This window comes from Panicum virgatum, chromosome 2N (genome assembly GCF_016808335.1).
Source record: "Panicum virgatum strain AP13 chromosome 2N, P.virgatum_v5, whole genome shotgun sequence".
Classification (NCBI taxonomy): domain Eukaryota; kingdom Viridiplantae; phylum Streptophyta; class Magnoliopsida; order Poales; family Poaceae; genus Panicum; species Panicum virgatum.
In genome coordinates, this window is record NC_053146.1 from 63,592,007 (window position 1) to 63,612,846 (window position 20,840).

Consider the following 20,840-nt stretch of genomic DNA (forward strand, 5'->3'; position numbering starts at 1 on the left):
AGAGAAATAAAATGGGTGATGAATATTTGAACAATTGCTTGGTTACAGAAAATTCTTCGGTCAAGTGATCGATGGGGATATCATCAATCTTTTCTAACAAGGGGATCGTAGGGTTATATTGTAGTAGTCTTCAATGTTTTGTTATATTTTTTTAATTATTCATATTTAGAACTTGTACTTTCGTTATTATTATAGATTTGTTACCACCGTTATAACTTATCATCCATTATATTGAGTATTTGCTTCAAAAAAAAATTATATATAACCTATACTTGGCATACCCAGCAGTAAATTTCTGGCTCCGCCACTGCTGTCGAATGTCTCAAAAGATTCGTCTCGCGGTTTCCAAGTGAATCCTGAAATTAGTTTTTTAATTAGTGTCCGAAAAAACCTCCAACATCTGATCACCGGTCACCACTGTCATCTCAGCAGCTCGGCAGTTTCGCCTGGCCCCGGTGCTTCGCTGAGCTCAGCTCCTGGAGACCGGCGAGAGTGACGGGGGCATTTTCTTAAGACGACTGTTCTTGGCATACATGGGAGTGTCGTGTCGTCGTTTTCCTGTGCCTGCAATTCCACGCTGCGTATGCAGTACGTAAAGACTTACGCCATCACCTTGTGGAAAATGCCTCGCACCACTACTTTCAGCGCAGGGGTGTGCTTGAAGGGGAAGGGATTTGTCTGGGCACATCCATCATACATGGTGTCATGGTGCCCGGTGACAAGGAATGGCTGTGGTTAGGGTTTAGAAACATAAGAAGGCCTGGTCATTTGGAGTCACTTGATTGTCACGAAAACTTGATGGAATGAGTTCGGGTGGCATGTCAAAGCATAATTTCAAGTAAATGGATCTAGAATGACATGCCACCATAATTAATCAGCTCATGTAGAAAATATTAGTATTACTCATTTACATCCATAGTTGTGCTTGCTGAGACCGGAAATATAATCGACGAGAGGATCAATATGCAACCGTTTTCCAAAGGGAAAAAAGCATATTATTATTGTCGTGGGCTTTTTAGGGTACCCACAGCCGGGTGACGGAACGCACCCGCCTAATCCCAGAGGAGGAGGTACTCGGGAAAGTGCTAAGCGATTAGGCCGATCTGCTTGGGGGCAAGAACGCTAGAACACTCGGGTTTAGAGTGGTTCGGGCCGCCGAAGCGTAATACCCTACATCCACTGTGAGATGTATTGCTCTTAGTATGAATGAGTCTATCCTCTGCCCAGCCGGGGCCTTTTCTTCCTCTAGCGAGCGTCTCCCTTTTATAGACTAAGAGGACACGTACACTGGAGTTCAGACCCCAATAGGTGGGTCTAACGTGGATGTATAATATACTGCGCAGAAAGCTTCAATGGAGCTACAGCGGTTGGGAATCTCTTCTCGGGTACGCTTTATTGCCCTGTAGACTCCCTGACCGAGGGGAGTCTTTATTGGTCCCATCGGCGAGGCGCCCGTTGGGGCAATGTAGCTTGCGGCGTAGTCTGTCGAGGTTACCGTGTAGATGTCATAATGGGCGAAGCCAAGCCGCCGTGTCCAACTGGCATAGTAGACTGACATACGCGTCGTGGGCGGCGCCAATGACGGTACTGTGCGCCTTGGTAACACGCGACCAACAGTGCAACCTGGCAAAAACTGCCTCGGGCTCTGCTGTGGCAGAGCGCACTTCCGCCTACCACATTGAATGTGGTAGGTAGGCGAGTCTTCAAGTGGAAGCCACATGGCCCCGCGTGCGTGCCCGCACCTACGGACACGTGACGGCTCCGGACCAGCCCCAGGCGGGGTGTCGGTTCCTCCCTGCTGAGGGGTCCGGATAGTATATGGGGATCCGGGAGGTCCAGGGCCCCCAGCTGACTGTTTTGGCTGAGGGCTACCTCCTCCGGGACATGTGGTGTCACCGGACCCTCCCCAAGCGGGGAGTGGGTCCGGGGCCGTTTGCCGGGAGAGTAGGGCTCCGGACCATAGGAGTCCGACTGCTCGGCCGTCAGGGCGTAGTTAAGGATAAGTACTAGACTCATGACTAGACACAGCAAGAAGGGTACCCAGTCCTGGGTACCGACAATTATGAATACAAATACTTGGTGACAACAAAGTCTACGACAATAGTGGCATACTCATAAACTTGTCTTTGTACGTACGAAACATGTTTCCTTTTTGTGCTGCACTACATGATTGGCGACCTGATAGTGACATCCATGTTGCTCCCCTGTACTGCACAGTCGCGTGCGAGAAAAGGCGCTGCTCTCCCAGGTCCAAGCATGAATCGTCCCAGACCCAGATCATCCCAAATTATGGCGACCTGGACTTGAGCCAAAGCGAATACTCATGTCGATATCTCTCATAACAATCCAATTGCACAGCCCTTATTATTTCTTTCCCTTCGTAATTTTACCATTACTAATTGGAGGCTCCTTTGGAGCCCTCACATGAAGCCACCTAGGATTTTAGGCGGTCACTCTGGAAAAATAGAGAAATTCTATAAATTCTCACAAAAATCAGAAACATCCAACCATCAATCCAACAACTCTAATTATAATAACTATCGGATCGGTTATCTTTCCTAATAAATTACTCACCTCTGTCATTATGAAAATATATTAAAGTAACCCCCTAAACATGTATGTAAATTACCCACCTCTGTCATTATAAAAAACTTTAAATTAACTCCTTAATCTTTGTGTAAATTACCCACCTATGCCATTATAAATAATACAAATACCCCTCTAAATTTGCATATAAATTATCTAATTATATCATTGTTATTATAAGTTCAATTACTCATAAATCTGAATCTAAATTATATAATTACAATAATATATTAAAGTGCACCAATATAAAATTTTAAAATTACTATTTTTATCATTATTAATATATTATTTATATTATTATTTATATAAAAAATACTACCCACGATATATGTCACCATATATTCATGTATGATGGAAGAGATAAGAATACCAATTCACAAACAAATAGTTCAACTAAACATATATTGAATACATATGGAACACCAATCTATTATAACTAAATAATGAAAATATATATTTTAGAGTATGTGTTATAATATTTTATAGATGAAAAAGCGTGAGATGGACAATTATAATTATTGGTCTTATTTTTATAAATTCTAATTAGCTCGTGCTTTGACAGACTAGTAATTATTAATTATACTAGAATCTACCGGTGCCGCAATGACTAGGGTGTGCCGAGGGACCCACCACCATGGGATCGAGGAGTAAGGCCTTTTTTTAGATCACTTTGCATTTTAGATTTTTGAAAAAGAATCTTGAACATTTGAAGTATTAATTGTAGACTAATCACAAAATTAATTACAAATCTTGTCTGTAAATTACGAGACGAATCTAACGAGCCTAATTAATCAATTATGAGAGCATATTTACTGTAGCATTACTGTAGCAATTTAGTGTCTGATCACGTCGTGGTTAGGCTCATTAGATTCGTCTCGCGATTTACAGTCTATTTATGTAATGCGATTTATTTTTCGACTACATTTAGTACACCATGCAAATGATTTATAAAAATTTTGTATTTTGGCTTTACAGATCTAATCAGGGGCTAAAAAGGAGACGTACAGAAAGGATCGCTGATGAGTGCAGAAGCACAGTCAAAAGGAAAAGGAGATGGTGGATTGGTGGGGGATAAACATTGCATTGAGAGCCTGAGACAGATAAGAAAAATCATGCCGCTAGAAAGGAGGAGATGATGCTGAAGATTACGGCATGATTAGGACGTCGGCGCCTTTTTAATTGTGTGTACACGGGAAAAATCTAGCGGGTGATGCGCTGGAAAAGCTTAGGGATTGGTGTATTCCTCCTGTAAATCAGTGTGGAGATGCCCTGCCTCTGCGTGAAGGAGAGCTCCGCTGCAAATTACTCCCTCTATTCACTTTTGATAGCTATATTTCAAAAACTTAAATGTTCAAAAATGATAGCTATATTTACTATTAGCATGAGTATTGGCAATAAATAGCACTAGTTACAAGGAGTTCCTAGTTAAAATATTGGAGGACCAACAAAAAAGTCTGTGACATTTATTAGATTGATAAACACACTTGTGGTGCCCTTGGTCATTGTGTCATATGGAAATATATCTATCAAAACTGAATGGAGGGAGTAATCAAAAGCTGCGTGCTTTGTGCAGTATACTACTCAAAACCATGAGCTTGCACTCGGTTTTAATCCGTATTCCAGTACCGACATACGCAAAGGCAAGAATATTTACATGTGCAATACATCATTTCACCTTTTTTTCTGCATCTTTTTGGAGGGAACTTTTCGCTTGCAGTAGTGCAGAAAGGCAGAAAAATAGAAAATAATATCCCATGTAGTATTTTGCTCCTTTAATTTGGTCATCACCTGCCGTATTCAATATGATCGACTAACAGCTTGTGTTTGAAGGAAGTTAATTGCAAACAGGATCACATAAACTGTAAGTGTCGCGCTTTAAGAAAAAAACGCCCCAACCTACCCCTCATCCAGGGAGGGCTACAGTTTGGCGCACGTGATTCCCCGTGCAGGAAACCGTCGCCGGCAGGACGATTAATATCGTCGTCATCTCACCAATCACAATTATGAGCAGCAAAGTTGTGGCCATCACAGAGCAAGCTGAAGCTAATTTCTCGACACTGTAGCCTCCCCTTCCCTCCACCCAAATCTCCAGTGTTATCTCTGATGAATCTCCTGTCCGCAGCGAAACTCGGCTACTGGCCTACTGCTCGTCAAGAATCGGATCCCCATCGACCGCGACAGCGATCCCCAGCGACGCCTACAGCGAGTGCGAGTCGAGACTCGAGAGCCGGTGCTCGGCGGCATCGGGCAATGGGCAGCGGTGCGGGTGCGGGGTGCCTGGCGCAGCCAGTGCTGGTGGTGTGCCGTGTCACCCTGCACCCGCGGTTTGAACACAGGCGCGCGGCGGGGCCCGCGCCCGCGCGGCACGCCTGGCGCCGGGAAACCGCGGACGACGCGCACGGGCAGCCACGGGCGCCGCGGGTAGAAATATTCGGCGCACCCCGAGAATTCACCCTGCCTGCCCTTGCCACTCCCGTCGGCGGAAACATCCCACTCCCCCCCCCGGGCCCCCACCATCTGCCTGCGCGCCCACCACCATCCCCGCCGCTGCTCCTCGTCTCCCTGCCTCCCCGGCCAGACCAGCTACCTCGCCCCTTCCCGGTGTTACTGCCCTGTTCTTCCCCCGTCCGCGCAACCGGCTGGGCTCGGCTACCTCGCCGCCCGCTCTCCGAGTACGGCTTCAGCTACAAGGATCTGGGGCCTCGGCGCGCGCCGGCCGACGGGAGAGGTACGCGCTTGCTTCTCGCCTCGCCCTGCCTGCCATGTTGCGTACTAGCTCGTACCTCGGGTTCGCGTGTGTCAGTGTGTGCTAGGAGCTTGAAATGGATGGATGGGATGGGAAGCTGCTGTCTTTGCGCGCTTCTAGCTCCTGTTGCTCAGCTCGGTTTGTTGATCTTCGCCTGTGACACTGGGTTCCATCAATCGATCTATGCGCTCAGTTCGTTGTGCTGTGACACCGGAAGACGTGGGAGCTGCAGTAGGAGAAAGAAGTTGCTCTGAACTGAATGATTTTTTTTCTTTTTAGATAATTATTTTATTTTCCTCTGAAAAACGATCATTTTTTTCTGTGTATCTTGCAAGAACAGGATTGCCTACAAGGCTACAACAATCCACATACCTAGGAGACACATGGCCTTGCTTGTGAAGTTGTGGGGATTTTTTTTTTGTTTCTATTTTTGGAGACCGCGTCGATCGATTAGGCCTCAGGACGAGCACGAAGCGCGCGAGTGGTGGTTAGTACGCGGATCTCTTGGTCCATGACCGAAACGAGGGCAGATCTACTAGAAGCTTTTGACCAACCAGTTGTCTGAATTTTAAATAAGGGGACTAAAAATCTTGTGCTGGGAGTGGTTCAAGTTCAACGCGCGGGTCAAACTCCCTGTGCGGGGGTTGGTTTGCCGGAGGAAGTTCTGTGGGGCGAGGGGGATACTTTATGACCCAGCTGCAGCCTCACTTGTGCTGACTAACATTTGGTTCGAAGCTTGTACGGTGTGCATCGGCTCACCGTGACGCAGAACCTTAGCCTTTCTTCGGTCAGCGTTACGCCATCCTACCGCGTCCTATTTCTGAGTTTTTGTAGGTAGCAATAGTCAGGGTCGGTAGTGTTCGGGGGATTTATAGCGCTACTGTAGTTCTTCATCAGGTTCGGTTTTGAGGCAAATCTAGATGGGGATTCCTATTTGATATGCACCCTGCTTTCAGAATTAGCATTTTCTGACTAGTTGTATGCCGTTTCTTGGATTTCAGAATCAGCCTGAATGAAAACAGGTAAACAGCTGTATGCTAGTATGCTACCGTTAATGGAGATGCGCCTTTTTGCGGGAATACTTTAGACAGTGAAGTGATCTGAAAAAAATCTTCTACAAATATCACTAGTTGACGTTTTCCTTTCATATATGTGGTCGTTTTGCAATCTGAAATTTTTAGAAGTGACCCTGATCTGATACTGTACTACAGATGCGCTGTCTCACTTTTTTAGTGACTAGATATGCTGTTAAATAACTACTACTAAACTGGAGTAGAATTTTCTCAGGTTTGCCTTTTGATGAATAAATTCTTGATTCGTGACGGTTGGGAACTTGCTGTGAATGCTTATCATATTAACTTACAAACCAAATTTGTTTCTGTAAGCCACAAGGCTGTGTTGTTGGTTCTCATATTTCACTGTCAAGCTTCAGTTCCTTTTCTTTACTTGCACATTACTCTATGTTTTGTTCTCACATGCTCAATCTACTGTTGCAGATTTTGTTTGATCTGAGTGTACTAGAGGACAAGAAGACATATCAATAATCAAGCTGCAAAAAAATCTCTGAATTGACTTCAGAACTGGACATGCTTGTCATACCAGAAGCACTTGACAACTCGGAGTTTTAGTGCATCCGACTCTTGTACTGAACTAGGATGGCTGATACTCCAACTTCCCACATGGTGCACCCCTTTGGCAATGTCCCAAGGCAGACTCCGAAGCAATTCCTGTATTCTGGCAACGCTCAGCACCACTGTGATCCATATCAGTCAGCTTCGGACACCCATGTTGTACCGCAGCATCATTACACCATGAAGTCTCATTCACCGGATGCTGGCTCTGAAGAGCATGAGACCCACAAGCAGTACACACTGGACTCTTCTGCAGCTTCTGGTTGCTCGAGGCATGATTCTCCCTCCAGTCAGAGTATCCATACTGGGAGTGGCAGCCCTCTATCTCATGAAGATAGCCACTCCGGCTCCACCAATGGCAACGGATCACCTGTGAGCGCTTCCTGCGTCACTGAGGACCCTACTGATCTGAAGCAGAAGCTAAAGGATCTTGAGGCTGTGATGCTTGGGACAGACTCAGAGATAGTGGATAGCCTTGAGATCTCTGTTGCAAACCAACTTTCCTTGGAACCGGAGAAGTGGGTGCACATGATGAGCGTGCCCAAAGGCAACTTGAAGGAGCTGCTGATTGCTTGTGCTAGAGCAGTGGAACATAATAACAGTTTCGCAATTGATCTGATGATTCCAGAGCTGAGGAAAATGGTCTCAGTGTCTGGTGAGCCACTTGAAAGGCTGGGGGCCTACATGGTGGAAGGTCTGGTGGCCAGGCTCGCCTCCTCCGGAAACTCAATCTACAAAGCTCTGAAGTGCAAAGAGCCCAAGAGTTCTGATCTCCTGTCCTACATGCACTTCCTGTATGAGGCCTGCCCCTACTTCAAGTTTGGCTACATGTCAGCAAATGGTGCAATCGCAGAGGCTGTCAAGGGAGAAGACAGGATCCATATCATTGATTTCCAAATCGCCCAAGGGGCGCAGTGGATCTCTCTCCTTCAGGCCCTGGCAGCCAGGCCTGGTGGACCACCATTCGTGAGGATCACCGGCATTGATGATTCAGTCTCAGCTTACGCCCGAGGCGGTGGTCTGGAGTTGGTTGGAAGGAGACTTTCACACATTGCTGGCCTCTACAAGGTGCCCTTTCAGTTCAATGCAGTCGCTATCTCCGGCAGTGAAGTGGAAGAGGGACATCTCGGCATCATTCCCGGCGAAGCCATTGCTGTCAACTTCACCCTGGAGCTGCACCACATCCCCGACGAGACCGTGAGCACGGCGAACCACCGGGACCGGATCCTGAGGCTGGTAAAGGGCCTGTCGCCCAAGGTGCTCACGCTGGTGGAGCAGGAGTCCAACACCAACACGGCCCCCTTCGCACAGCGGTTCGCGGAGACACTGGACTACTACACAGCCATCTTCGAGTCCATCGACCTGGCGCTGCCGAGGGAGGACCGGGAGCGGATCAACATGGAGCAGCACTGCCTGGCGAGGGAGATCGTGAACCTGGTGGCCTGCGAGGGGGAGGAGCGGGTGGAGCGGCATGAGGTGTTCGGCAAATGGAAGGCGCGGCTGATGATGGCCGGGTTCAGGCCGTCCCCACTCAGTGCGCTGGTGAATGCCACCATCAAGACGCTGCTGCAGAGCTACTCGCCAGACTACAAGCTCGCTGAGAGGGACGGCGTGCTCTACCTCGGCTGGAAGAACAGGCCCCTGGTGGTCTCGTCGGCATGGCATTAATGTTGTGAGAATGTAGACCTGACGAAGAATGTTTATTGTGACCTTGTACCTCACAATCGTTTAGGTGTGTCCGGCTGAAAACTAGTATAGGAAGTTATGGCAATACTGGATGGAGTAGAATACCTATAACCTAATGTTGTAATGGTAGTCACTACCAGCCTAGAACTGGTTGATGAGGTGTAGTACAAGTTTGGGTATATGTTTTAAGTTAATCAGTTGTGCTTTGAAAATCTTTGTGCATGCTGATGAATATGACCTCAGTCAGAGAGGTCATCTACCATTCCACTCTTTCAACTAATCATTTGGAAATCTTCATTACTGGCCAGTGGGGCTGAAAATCAACAGAAAATTTATTCGTTTCAGTTTGTAAAAATCCAACATATTTTGCCTACCTGAAGAAAACATGCCTGTGAAATGATATATTTCATTCCATATATCAATATCAAACTGGCATCGTTCATATGCAGAAGATAACGAGTTTTTGCCACAGGATAGCTCTTTGGTTCTATCCCATATTCCGGTACAGAAAGAAGTTTACATATCCAAATTATCATAATCTAATTAATCATAACTGGTTTGCTGTACAACGAATGTTGAGCTGCAGCATCATACAGAGAATACATCCTAACAGCAAAAGACCTCCTGTGTAATAGCTGCGGCTCTCAGGTATAAACTTGGTCCGCCTCCGATTCAATTATGTGTGGATGATGCACAGTAGAGCATCACCTGAAGAGATTTCATGACGACGGTAATATGTGATTCATGGAGGTATAACCATCAGTTAAGACACTCATGGACCCATCACTAAGTTACCAGCACTACTGTAACACAAGTTAGCTGAACGGTCCAATGGTGTGGCTTTGAAAGTAAACCCTTCATTTGCTTTTTCCTCTCTGGATCCGTACACATTGCTAGCTGCATTTCCAGGTACTGTTGGCACTGGCATTCCTGGAAATCCCATGCTCCCATACACAGGAGCCATGTGTTGCATTTGATACTGCATTGGTTCTGGAACTGAAGGGTGCATTTGGTTTGTTGCGTCGCTGTGGTTCAGGCTGATTCCAACTCCAAGGTCAAGACTGATGGTGTCACTTTCGGCTGCCTGAGAATATTGATTGGTGAAGGCCCTGCCATCGCATGCTCTCATCATGCCACCAAGGCCCGGCATGCTGCTGTTAATAGGATGCACAGCAGGCTTCATGGGAGCTGCAGACATCTCATGACTTGCATTCCTGGAAGCTGGGACTTCATGGTTATGTTTTCCTTCATATGTTGTGATCACTGACTTTGGGTCATGCGATGCTCTCTCAACATGCTTCCTGACCGGACATCCTGTATGTGTGCACTTATAGTAACTCCTGCAATCAAGAACAGAAGTTAAAGATATCAGATATAAATGCACTGCCTAATATGTCATCCCGTTCTTTAAAAAAAAAGTGCAGAAAACTAACAGCATGCCAACCTTATCAGGGCCATCAAAGTTTGGCTGCTGTAGGCATCAAACACAAACATCAAATTAAGTGCTACATGCCTGCTTAGACACCCAATTGTCCAGCCATTGTTAAACTGAATGAAGGGCTTTGAACCAAAGACAACTCTTTGGAAAAGAGTTAATAGACAAGTCCCAACCAAACAAGCCTTGATTTATGTTCCAGACATACAGAGTAAAAGACACTTCCTTGTTTCTACATGAAATGTAGCTTTGCACAGCAGGCTAGGACATATACGTACATCGACACTACCTTAATAAGGCCTCCTTATGTATATTTGAGATAGGCATTTGTAAAGGTTTTTGCATCTTTACACCATACACCTTTACCAGATGTGCCTCCTAATTTGTTCATTCAACCTTTGAACGCATAAATGTCAGGTAGAAAACTTTATTGTTTCTTGGCCATTACTTCTGTTTCTGGAGTCTTCCATGCTGGATTGAAGTTTCTAGAGAGTACAAGTACGCAGCATAGTAATCATAAATTTTATTAACGACCGGAAGTCAATGGGTACAAAAACAATTAATTACAGTAAGAGATGCCTATTACAAACATTTCCTAGTTTCTGATCTAAAGTCTAAATAATGTAACCAGAGACAATGATTCAAATTCTCTTAGAATTCCAGACAAACAAAAAAGAGGAAGACATAACAGGGTAAAATTAATGATTAAAATGAGTACCGACCGTGGATTGGGGTTTCCTTTCACTACTTTCTGCCCATACTTGCGCCAGCGATATCCATCATCCAAGATATCAACTTCACTAACAGTTTGTACAACAACACGGGGCTCACGATTTGGTTTACCCATCAAAGCAGCATCGATGCCAGCGGACTCCATTTTCCTAGCATATAGTAGTGGAGTACTGCATTAGCAATTAACAGGAGCCTTTTAGGGTGTACTGAGTCCAAACCATGTTTTACCTGCGTTTTGAATCCAAATCATCATCCTCGTTAGCATCATCCCCGGGGTAGGGTCTTCCACCTCCGCCGTCACCATCATCATCACTAGCTGGACCCGGAACAGGTTCAATCATGCCAGCTGAATGTACTTGATTACAGAGGTTGGGATAAATATTTGAAGGCTTGTCTGCATATTAACCGAAAACTCTCAGACACAGCAAACAGAACAGGTATCAGGTACCATTAGAAAACCTAGTGTCAAATGATTCTTGCATGTTCACATCATTCCTTCCAAAGAATTTGACTAAAAGCAATAGAAACAGAGATGTAAGTTGATATACTTCAAATTGCAAACTAGATATGCGCATGCAGTCATGCACAAGGTGATATTGCAAAGCACGGGAATTTCAATTAATTGAGGAAAAATAATAGAATACTCACCTTCAACAGGTGCTGCACCATCATATCTTTCTTCACCCTGGCTTGAAGGAACCGCACCAGCAGATAACCTCCTATTAGGTTGGGGCTTAGGATGATTATGGATCCCTTTATAAACAACTTCAGTAATCTGACCATCAAGCGAGCGCTCTAAGAGTTTTTTAACTTCACAATTAGGATGTGTGCACTTGTAATAACTTCTAGGGTTTTCACTTCCCTTGACATGCTTCTGTCCATATTTACGCCAGTTATAACCATCCTCAGCTGATTTTTCAGCTATATTTTCAGTTTGTGTCTCCTGGGCAGCATTCTCAGAGCTATTCATCTGGTTCATCTCTGATGTACCAACATCAGCAGGCATGTTGTCAGAAGGACCAACTATTGCAACAGGTTGATTTGGAACACTTGAAATATTTGCTGTCTGATGAATCGACTCCTGTGAGTAGAGAGATTTATTTTCAGTCATTAAATTGCTCGATGATGAGGTATGATTTTGCATAGAAGTGTCATGATGATTTGGATCATTGACAGCAGGACCCTGCATGTAAGCATTAGAAATGTTATGTAACAAAAAAACTATTTACAGCGCAACTCAACAAGAATAAGAAAGATAGAAGCCCCATGTAAGTATATCACAATAAATTGTACTCAAGTTTTTCATAAAACGATATCAGTTATACAAGAAACTTCTGCACATGAGATAGTGACTAATTAGGTGGAGTAACTCAGGAACAATAAAAGAATATTGACTTCCTTTGATGTTGAAATATGAATTCCCTATTTCGCAATAACATCCTAAATCCACAGAGCTCAAGAATGACAATCCTTTCAGTCCTGCAATGTAGGAATGCCGTTGAATTTTTGTAAGGAAACATGCACACTACTTGAATCTTGGATCCTTCCTACAAAATTTCTGGGTTTCTCTTAATACTCTGATTTCAGACTTGTTATAAAGGTGTAAGCATACTGGCAACTTTCTCCTCAAACTGTACTATCATATTATAAGATATGTTTATTAATCACTCCCATAGTCCCATTTTCCAGGGTAGCAGATTTTTATGCAGTCAAATAGAAAATGTAGCAAATCATGTACTCATTCAGCCTCGAAAGTTGAAATCCTGGGATACACCTCAGGTTTGCGCATTTGTGGTCCGTTTAAAAAATAATACTTGGATCTAAATGGAAGATGCCTGGCCCCCTTTGCAGGTCACATGTTAGTGGCAAGCCCCAAGGCAAATATCCCAAAACATGATCATGACTTCATGAGCAATGTTACCTAGTCTTCCATTTCTAGCAAGTCCACGTTAATACACACTACAGCAATAGACCCAATAAAACTGAGTTAATCAGATCTAACATCAAGAGTTTTAATTCATTTGAAGCAAGAATTCACTCCCTACCTTCCAAAAAAACAACAGCAGGGGTAAAAGGTATTTTCAGATACACATTTATGCAACATGTGCATACATAGGTTGAGAACTATCAATATGTCAGCAATCGGGTTACATTATCAGACTAGCTTGTTGATAATCATGCAGCTATTAAAGAAAGCTAACAAATGATGTGAAAGGGCCTAGCCTAGCGGCTAGAGCACCCGAGTAGCACCACCAGACCCAGGTTCGAATTCTAGTTGGAGTGAATTTATGAGTGCACATGCAGAGGTTTTCTTCTACCTTAATTACAATGCCTTCGGGGAGGTCTCGAGTTTTTTTTTTTTTTTGAAAGCAAACAAATTATCACTCTGGTAAATTGGTAGGCGCAAATCTAGTAAAATAAACATGCACATGAGGGCTAGAACACAGTAGAAACTAGAAAAGTGGGGTGTTTATTTTTAATACAAGAACCTAAAAACAAATTAATTTCATGAACCAGATTGCAATATAGTGCTGCTACCTAAAATGCAGAACGGTGAAGCGAATAGCCATGTCTCTGAATACTACTATGGATCAAACAATTCGCAAGCATCCTGCTGCTACAAGGAAGTGGAGTTAAGTACATGAGAAGTTAAGAACAATAACTTCCTTCTGCAGAGCTCCAAGATGATCTATACAGTATATTTTAGTGATATCATACAAAAAAAACATGCTTACACTCCTTTTGCTGTTAGCTCACATATAAACAAAATCCTTAAGTTCTTAAGTTCCATGCTTTGAAAAGCATTAAGTTCTATGCTGCTAAAGAATTTTCCAATAATGGTTACATACCGCTGGCTGACAACTGAGATGAGGCTTGAATTCAAAATCCCGAGAATCCTCATCTTCATGGCCACTGCCAGCTGATCTGTCCCGGGGTGAAGGCAGTATGTCCAGATGGGTGCTCTTGTTGATGATCGCAGCCATGCTCAGAGTACCAGTAGTTGGAGAGGGTTCAACCTAAATAGAAAATGCTTGTCGATTATTTGTGGACCAGGATAAACTTTACCAACAACCAATTGTTGATGAGCAGACAGTGTACAACACCACCAACAGATACAGATTGCACGGGAACTCGTTCTAAGTATTAATCTTAAGATTAATATAATATTTAAGCCTTTCCAGGTTTGTTAGAACCACCAGTGAAATGAATGCTAACTTCATCAATTCTTCTTTTACTACAAACACCAGTCAAATATGTTTGCGAAGCATCTAATGATTGGAACAGGAAACACAGATAAGAACATCAACAGTGACAAGAAACTAGAACAAAGCATACAGATTATGAAGCTGTATTCAATCATCCCATCCTCACCAAAGAAGGCTGTTTGAGGCTCTGAGTTGTCAGCAGGAAGAATGAAAAACCAGAAACAGCACTTAAACAAATATCAAGAAACCATAGCAACATAATGGTCAGCCATTATCGAAGCCTGCAAAATTCACTCTTTCCTTCCTCCAACAGCTTGATGCTTTCTTTATGGAGGTGTACCATCCCTTAGCAGTCGAGACCAGTACCATACCACCCGAGGGAGAGGAGACATTTCCTTAAATAAGGCCCTTTAAAGCCCCCACAAGAGAAATGCCAAGTGATGATTTGTTCTCCGAGCCACCAAGTGTGTGCCAGACAGAATAATTCCCGCAGACGCACAAGCAACAGCTCTCCCCATCACCCCGCACCAAATAGACGGCGCAGGGGCGCCCCAAAAGGAGGAACCCAGCAAAAACAACCATATCCCCAGGAACCCCGCGGGAAAGGCAGCTCCAGAAGCCGCATAGCACCACCGGAAATGCGAAAGCGCGAGGCAAAAGCGCGATATTCCGGCGCCACGAGCCAATCCCACCGGCGCAAATGCCTCATAAACTAGTGCGTAAAGCTAATGCGCATCGGAATCCCTCTTTTCCCGGCCCGAATCAACCTCGGCGTGACATGGAGGCCGCGGAATTCGTAGATCCCGCTGTAACAGCGAGTGGCGTGGGTGCTAGGTACAGGGCTGTGCGGTAATTACCTTGAAGTTGTTGAGGAGGACGGGGGAATCGAGGAGAGCGCCGGGGCTGAACCCGGCGGGGATGGTGAGGCAGGGCTCCCGCGAGATCGGCAGCCGCGCGGGGGACATGGCCTTGTACCTCGCGCCCGCGCCCGCACCGGCGAGCGCCGCCACGCGCCGATCCGCGAGGACCGGCTTCTCCGGCGAGCCCCCGGAGCCGGCGGGGAGGTCCCCGGAGCTAGGGTTTGGCGAATCAGCCATTGCGCGGGGGTGCGGAGAGGTCAGGTCTGAGTGAGGAGGACGAGAGAGACAGACAGGTGAGAGAGGAGAGAGAGGTGGTGGTTTTGGAGGGGATGGTGGGAAGGGCAGTTTGGGGAAAGTGGCCCGTCCCGTAGCGGGGGCAGGGTGGGGTGGGAGGCCACGACTCCTGTTGACTTAATTAATGTAGCACCTAAATTGCCCCTTCTACCCCTACTACGTGCGCGAAATTACCAGGCCTGGGCTCGCGCCGAGAGTTTGCAGGAGGCGAAGCCAAGCAAGCGTGGCGTGGGCGGGTGTGAGCAGAGCAACCGCGGCACGAAACCGGGTGGTGGGATCCGGGGGGCAGCGGGGTGCGGACAGCGACCTGTCTGGCCTGCGGGGCTGGGGCCCTCCTAGGAGGGGTCCATCGCGAACTCATTTTTTGGTTGTGTTTAGTTTTCTAATTCCGACCCATAAGCCTGGTAAACACAAAAAATATCACATTGAATATTTTGACACATGCATAGAGTACTAAATGAAGTCTATTTACAAATTTTTTTTGCATAGATGGGCTGTAAATCGCGTGACGAATCTAATGAGCCTACTTAATCAAATTCGTAAGATTCCATCGCGATTTTTTTTTTGCAAAACATCAAAACACGGCATAACTCCTCCAAATTTTACATCACATCGAAATATTAAATATAGCAAATGACCCATGCATAGAATACTAAATGTAGGTAAATAAAAAACTAATTGCATAGTTTTGATGTACGTTGCGCGATGAATCTTTTAAGTCTAATTAGCCTATGATAGGACAATATTTACCATGTACAAACGAAAAGTGCTACAGTACTTTTCGCAAACACTTTTCGCAACTAAACACAGCCTTTGTTGCGTCCCTGGGATCCTGGCCCCACCAAACAGTGAGGGGCCAGTGCGCTGGGGCCACAGTGAGGCTGGGAAACGAGGGGGCGAGGGCGAGATAAATGTGTGCGTTTAATTCCGCATGGGATGCCTGTCAGAGCAGTACCCCCTCCATCATCTCGGAATTGAATGTGAACAGGGGAAGGGGGAGTTCTTCAAAAAAAAAAAAAAAACAGGGGAAGGGCGCAGGGGTAAAACTGGTTCGAATTGGCAGGAGCTGCACGTTGGCATGTTTCTACTACGGTTAGATTAGCAGATCCAGGAATGAGGAATCTGCTGCGCACGCGGCAAGCTGAGGTGATCGCTCGAATTTTGTTCGCATGCTTTTGGAGTTTTGGTCAAGATTGATTACATCACATTTGCCTGCTAGAAGTAGTATGGAAGTGTCACGTACGCGAGCTCGAATCTGCTCGATGAACGAGACTAATCAGTCATTTCAGAGCCAATCATATCATCTTAATGCACTGTACAACAACCATAAAAAGTAGTGATGCTATTAGGAGTAGCAAAGTAACAAACAAGTTTCATGATTCAGTGATTTTGTAGAACAATTATGAGATTTTTGGAATTGGCATGTAAGCATGTTTAATTCAAAGAAGAATACCGAGTGGTCCAATCCAATGTTAAAATATAGTACCGAGAACGTTTCACCATTTGCCGCGTTACTGCCTTTATCCTTCTCACCCCCTTTCCGATGGGGCTATTGCCAACTAGGGTTCGTTGCTGGAGTCTTGGGAGCACACCGCTAAATCCATGGAGACGACTCTCTCTCGCGCATGTGCTAATGATCCAAGGTCTCAAAAGATTTGTCTCGCGATTTCCAGATGAGTTCTGAAATTAGTTTTTTAATTAGTATATGAAAACCCCTCCCGACATCTGGTCAAATTTCGATGTGACACCCAAAAATTTTCATTTCACCAACTAAACACACCCTAATAAAACTCTTCTACCATGCACAATGGCCGCACGGAGCATCCAGATCTAATGATGCGGCTTCATAGTTTTTGCAGATAGGCATGTTCGGAGCTAGCCTTAGCTCCTATATATTGCGCTTTGTATGCTAAAAAAAATATATTGTGCTTTGTAGGTGTAGCAGCATAGGACACTCTTTTCTTTTTTATTTTTATTATCCTTTTTTAATTTTTGAGAAGGCCACTCTTTTGTTGACCTCTCCTACAAGATATCCCACGGCGCAAGAACGTGACTACGTGAACTTTATTTCACGTGCGGGCGAGCACGGCCAGGGCAATGACCGCGCCACACGCTCGCTGGCCCTGGATGCGCGGGCCGTCATCAGGTAGCACGGTAGCTGAAGAGTTATACCTACGCCGGCCCCTGCCGTGCCCATGCAGGCCCAGCAGGAACCAGGAAATGCAACTGACCCGGCCTTTGTGTACGGCGGAGAGTGTCTTTAGTTATGTATGGGCCTCCATGGAGCTGACTCGGACTCTACACGGCGTGACATGAACCTCTTAGCTCCAGAGGCCCGTGAATGGATGGCCGCGCGCCCTATACAGTGCGTTCCCGTAAAAAAAAGTCATACAGTGCGCTCCATTGACTAGTCAAATCGAAAGCGTGCGTGTACAAATAAAAAAAAGTAATACAGTGCGCTCCATTGACTAGGCAAATAGAAAGCGTGCGTGTACAAATCACTGTAGCAGTCGTATGCGTGCCTGAATGTGAATGTGGAAGCGCCCTTGGACGACACCAGAAAGGAAAGTACCCGACAGCGGGAATTCAAGTCTTCCACATTTGGAGGCGAATCCATCCGTAGATGTAGATTGGAGGCGAATCCATCCGTCGATCCAACACGGGACGCAGGCACGCAGCACGCCGCCTCCCGTTGCTCGTCCGCCGAAGCCTCCATTTCCATGCATCCGGGTCCTCCGCAAGCGCAAGCAAAAGCAACGGCACGGGCACGGCGCGATCCGATCATCCGATCCGCCTCCACGCACGGACCCGGGACCTCCTCCACGCACACCCACCACACCACACCAACCAAACGGGAGCGAGGAAATCAAAGCCGCTTCCGCACCAAACGGCCCGTCCGTCGTCCCCGCCTATAAATCCCCAGCGTGGGAAAAACCGCATTCTTTCCAGCGATTTCTCATTTTCATTTCTCCATTTCCTCGTCGCCTACGCTTCTCCGACCCCACGCCTCCCCCACCCTCCCCGATCGAATCCCGTCGCATTCTCCGCCCGATCCGCCCGCCGGCCCCTTCCCCTCCCCGCCGATGGCGGTCGGGCCCAATCGCCGCCTCGCCCTGGCGCTCCGGCGGTTCGGGATTTGCTGACGGGTCATTGAGATTTAGGCCTCGGTTGCTGGGTTGGTCCGGGGGGAATCTGGTGCGGGGCGCCGGTCGATCGAGCTCGCCGGCCGGGCGGTTCTACGAGGGAGGGCGATGGGGCTGCTGTTCGTGGAGTCGCTCCCGGGGCCCAAGGTGTTCAAGTGCAAGCACTGCAGGGTGGACTCGGCGTCGCCGGCCGCCATCGTGTCCAAGGAGTTCCGCGGCCGCCGCGGCCGCGCCTATCTCTTCGACAGCGTGTGAGCTGGGCCTGTCCCTCTATCTCTATTCCCCTCGTTTTGATTTATTGTGGTTTCGGAGCGTGGATCGTACGGTACTTGCAATGTGACTGGTCGCTTAGCGTCTTTGTAGGTGTAGCTGCAGGAGTGCAGGCGCATTGTTACTTCATTTGTTAGAGCTGCATCAACTTTAGCTGTCTGGGTTGAAAGATTACTGACTGAATAATCGCCCTGAAGCTCCTTTTGGTCGTTGGTACAGGGGTGATGTCTATCAAATATTGTCTTGTGCAATCAAGCAAGAACCAGTTTTGTGGCTGTGTATATGTGATACTGCCTCTTAGGTTGGATCAGTAATGGATGGGATGGAGGGGTATGTGTCTCAGTGTCTGTTTGGTTCTAGGATCACTCGAGTCATTATTGGCGTGAATCAAATGAGTTTAGTAACATAACTTGAACTATTCTTATGGTTATTACCATTACACATCTCCAGATCGTATAATGAGTTAAATACACTATATAAATGGTCTGAATTTTGAATATCTACATGTTGCCAATTCCTGTTTACATGTTAATCCGGGGTCAATGTCACATCCAGGGTGAATGTGAGCTTTGGTCCCAACGAGGATCGTCAGCTCATGACTGGAATGCATACAGTGAATGATATCTACTGTAACTGCTGCCAACGACTCCTTGGCTGGAGATATGTAAGTTAACAATTTTTCACTGCTACTGAAGAAAATTTCATACTAAGAATGTCCTGATATATTTGAAAAAATACTGGAGATATTTAAAGCAGGAAAATTTGTCACTGTTATATTTGAACGATGTATGTTAGATTTCTTTACATCGACAAGGATAGGCAAACTAAAATGTCCAGGAAAATCATATATGACTTCATGTTCCAATTGAACAATGGCTTGAATGTCTCGTAAGTGTTCGGGAAAAAAGATATAGGATACATATTTTTCCCTTGCACAAGACGCACTAGGCTCTTAGGCATGATTATACATACTTCTATCTTTACTTTTTAGTTTACAAGTACAAAAGCACATATACATGCCTTTACTAAGAAAGCGCCAAGGGAAAATTGTCTGAACTTTCTGATGAATATGCCCTTTTCCGTTCTTCTCATACTGAAAGTTTATAACTCGATGATATCAGATAGGCTGAATTGTGAATAATTGCAGCATTTTCTTATCTTCAGTAGAACCAATAGTTGAACATGTCCCTGTCAATTCACTTAGGGTCTCATGATTGTTTAGGTTTCTCTGAAAATTGTAATAATGTCTATTATTTATGCACACAAGAATCATGTGGTGCAAAGTAGTATTCAGTGTCCAAGCTGTAGCTCAAACTTTTTTGAACTGAAACTGTGGGGGAGTTCCCCACAACAAATATATCAATAAAAGACGTGCGCCCACATGTAGCTCAAACTTTGGATAGTCAGATTATTTGTTTGTAACGAGATTAATCTGGTACATGCTCCAGTCCTGAGCTCAATAGCTAAAATACATGAGATGTCGAATATCAGGCTATCCTCCACCATCATGTGATTATTGTGATTTCTCCTGTGTGGTCGAAAAAAGGAACTTTTGAAAATACAAGTTGGTCAGCATTTGCTAGTTCATAGTAGTTACTTGTTAGCTAACTGAGGAACATATGTTTAACCTTTTCTTCCACCTATTTCATGAGCACATTTGTTGTCTTCCTTTTCTTTCCTCTAGGAGCATGAGTTTGCCTACTTTCTAGTTGCCATTGTCATGCGAATCAGACGAAGCCTGTGCTACTACGCACTTGAGATGCTTGGTTGATTACCACTGCTAGACACGAGAAAACAAGAAAATATGTTTATATTCAGTTGTTTTTCGACATTTTCTGTGGTGCATGTTCTTGTTGTTTTAACCTTGTTAATACCATGAGTTACCTACTAATTGAGTGCAGGAGAAAGCTTATGACGAAAACCAGAAATACAAAGAGGGAAAGTACATACTGGAGAAGAACATGATGCTCAAAGAATGAGGGTAGCTGAAGAAATCAAGACTATTGAGTCTGCAAAAAGCAGACATTTCCAACTGTGTAAATTATTCATGAAAATTTGTTGTTTGTGTTTTCCAGAACATTATTGTGCCGGAGAAGACCAAGTGTGATGAAAATCAGTCTATGAAATATTTTGGTGTCACGCTCTTTGGTCTATTGAAATACCAGTAACAATTTATTTCATCCGTTAGCCCCTGACAAAAGTTCGCCCAGTTTAATCAAACTTTTCAATTGGTCCAAATGTCTTTCTTTCC

The 20,840-nt window shown here is 45.3% G+C and overlaps 3 protein-coding genes across 5 annotated transcripts; 2 read left to right on the plus strand and 1 right to left on the minus strand.

Moving 5' to 3' along the window:
- The first annotated feature begins 5,024 nt into the window (after nucleotides 1-5,024).
- On the plus strand, nucleotides 5,025-8,911 carry LOC120661800 (chitin-inducible gibberellin-responsive protein 2-like). Its single transcript, XM_039940755.1, has 2 exons — nucleotides 5,025-5,314; nucleotides 6,829-8,911. The coding sequence occupies exon 2, from the start codon at nucleotides 6,988-6,990 to the stop codon at nucleotides 8,629-8,631; it is 1,644 nt and encodes a 547-aa protein (XP_039796689.1). The 5' UTR covers nucleotides 5,025-5,314; nucleotides 6,829-6,987; the 3' UTR covers nucleotides 8,632-8,911.
- Nucleotides 8,912-9,035: 124 nt separating this feature from the next.
- LOC120661799 (WRKY transcription factor SUSIBA2-like) lies at nucleotides 9,036-15,172 on the minus strand. 3 transcript variants are annotated; one of them, XM_039940751.1, is made up of 6 exons: nucleotides 14,880-15,172; nucleotides 13,666-13,833; nucleotides 11,465-11,999; nucleotides 11,045-11,210; nucleotides 10,807-10,965; nucleotides 9,036-9,989 (listed from the first exon to the last, which is right to left on the minus strand). In XM_039940751.1, exons 1-6 carry the CDS (start codon nucleotides 15,117-15,119, stop codon nucleotides 9,422-9,424), a joined length of 1,836 nt encoding a protein of 611 aa, XP_039796685.1. In that variant the 5' UTR covers nucleotides 15,120-15,172; the 3' UTR covers nucleotides 9,036-9,421. The 3 variants fall into 3 exon arrangements, with proteins under 3 accessions (XP_039796685.1, XP_039796686.1, XP_039796687.1); XM_039940752.1 differs by lacking the exon at nucleotides 14,880-15,172 and adding an exon at nucleotides 14,189-14,401 and having other exon boundaries at nucleotides 9,422-9,989; XM_039940753.1 differs by lacking the exon at nucleotides 14,880-15,172 and adding an exon at nucleotides 14,153-14,170 and having other exon boundaries at nucleotides 9,422-9,989.
- A 2,929-nt stretch (nucleotides 15,173-18,101) lies between these two features.
- LOC120661802 (putative yippee-like protein Os10g0369500) lies at nucleotides 18,102-20,769 on the plus strand. The gene is made up of 3 exons (XM_039940757.1): nucleotides 18,102-18,570; nucleotides 19,145-19,253; nucleotides 20,491-20,769. Exons 1-3 carry the CDS (start codon nucleotides 18,428-18,430, stop codon nucleotides 20,566-20,568), a joined length of 330 nt encoding a protein of 109 aa, XP_039796691.1. The 5' UTR covers nucleotides 18,102-18,427; the 3' UTR covers nucleotides 20,569-20,769.
- The last annotated feature ends 71 nt before the right edge of the window (nucleotides 20,770-20,840 follow it).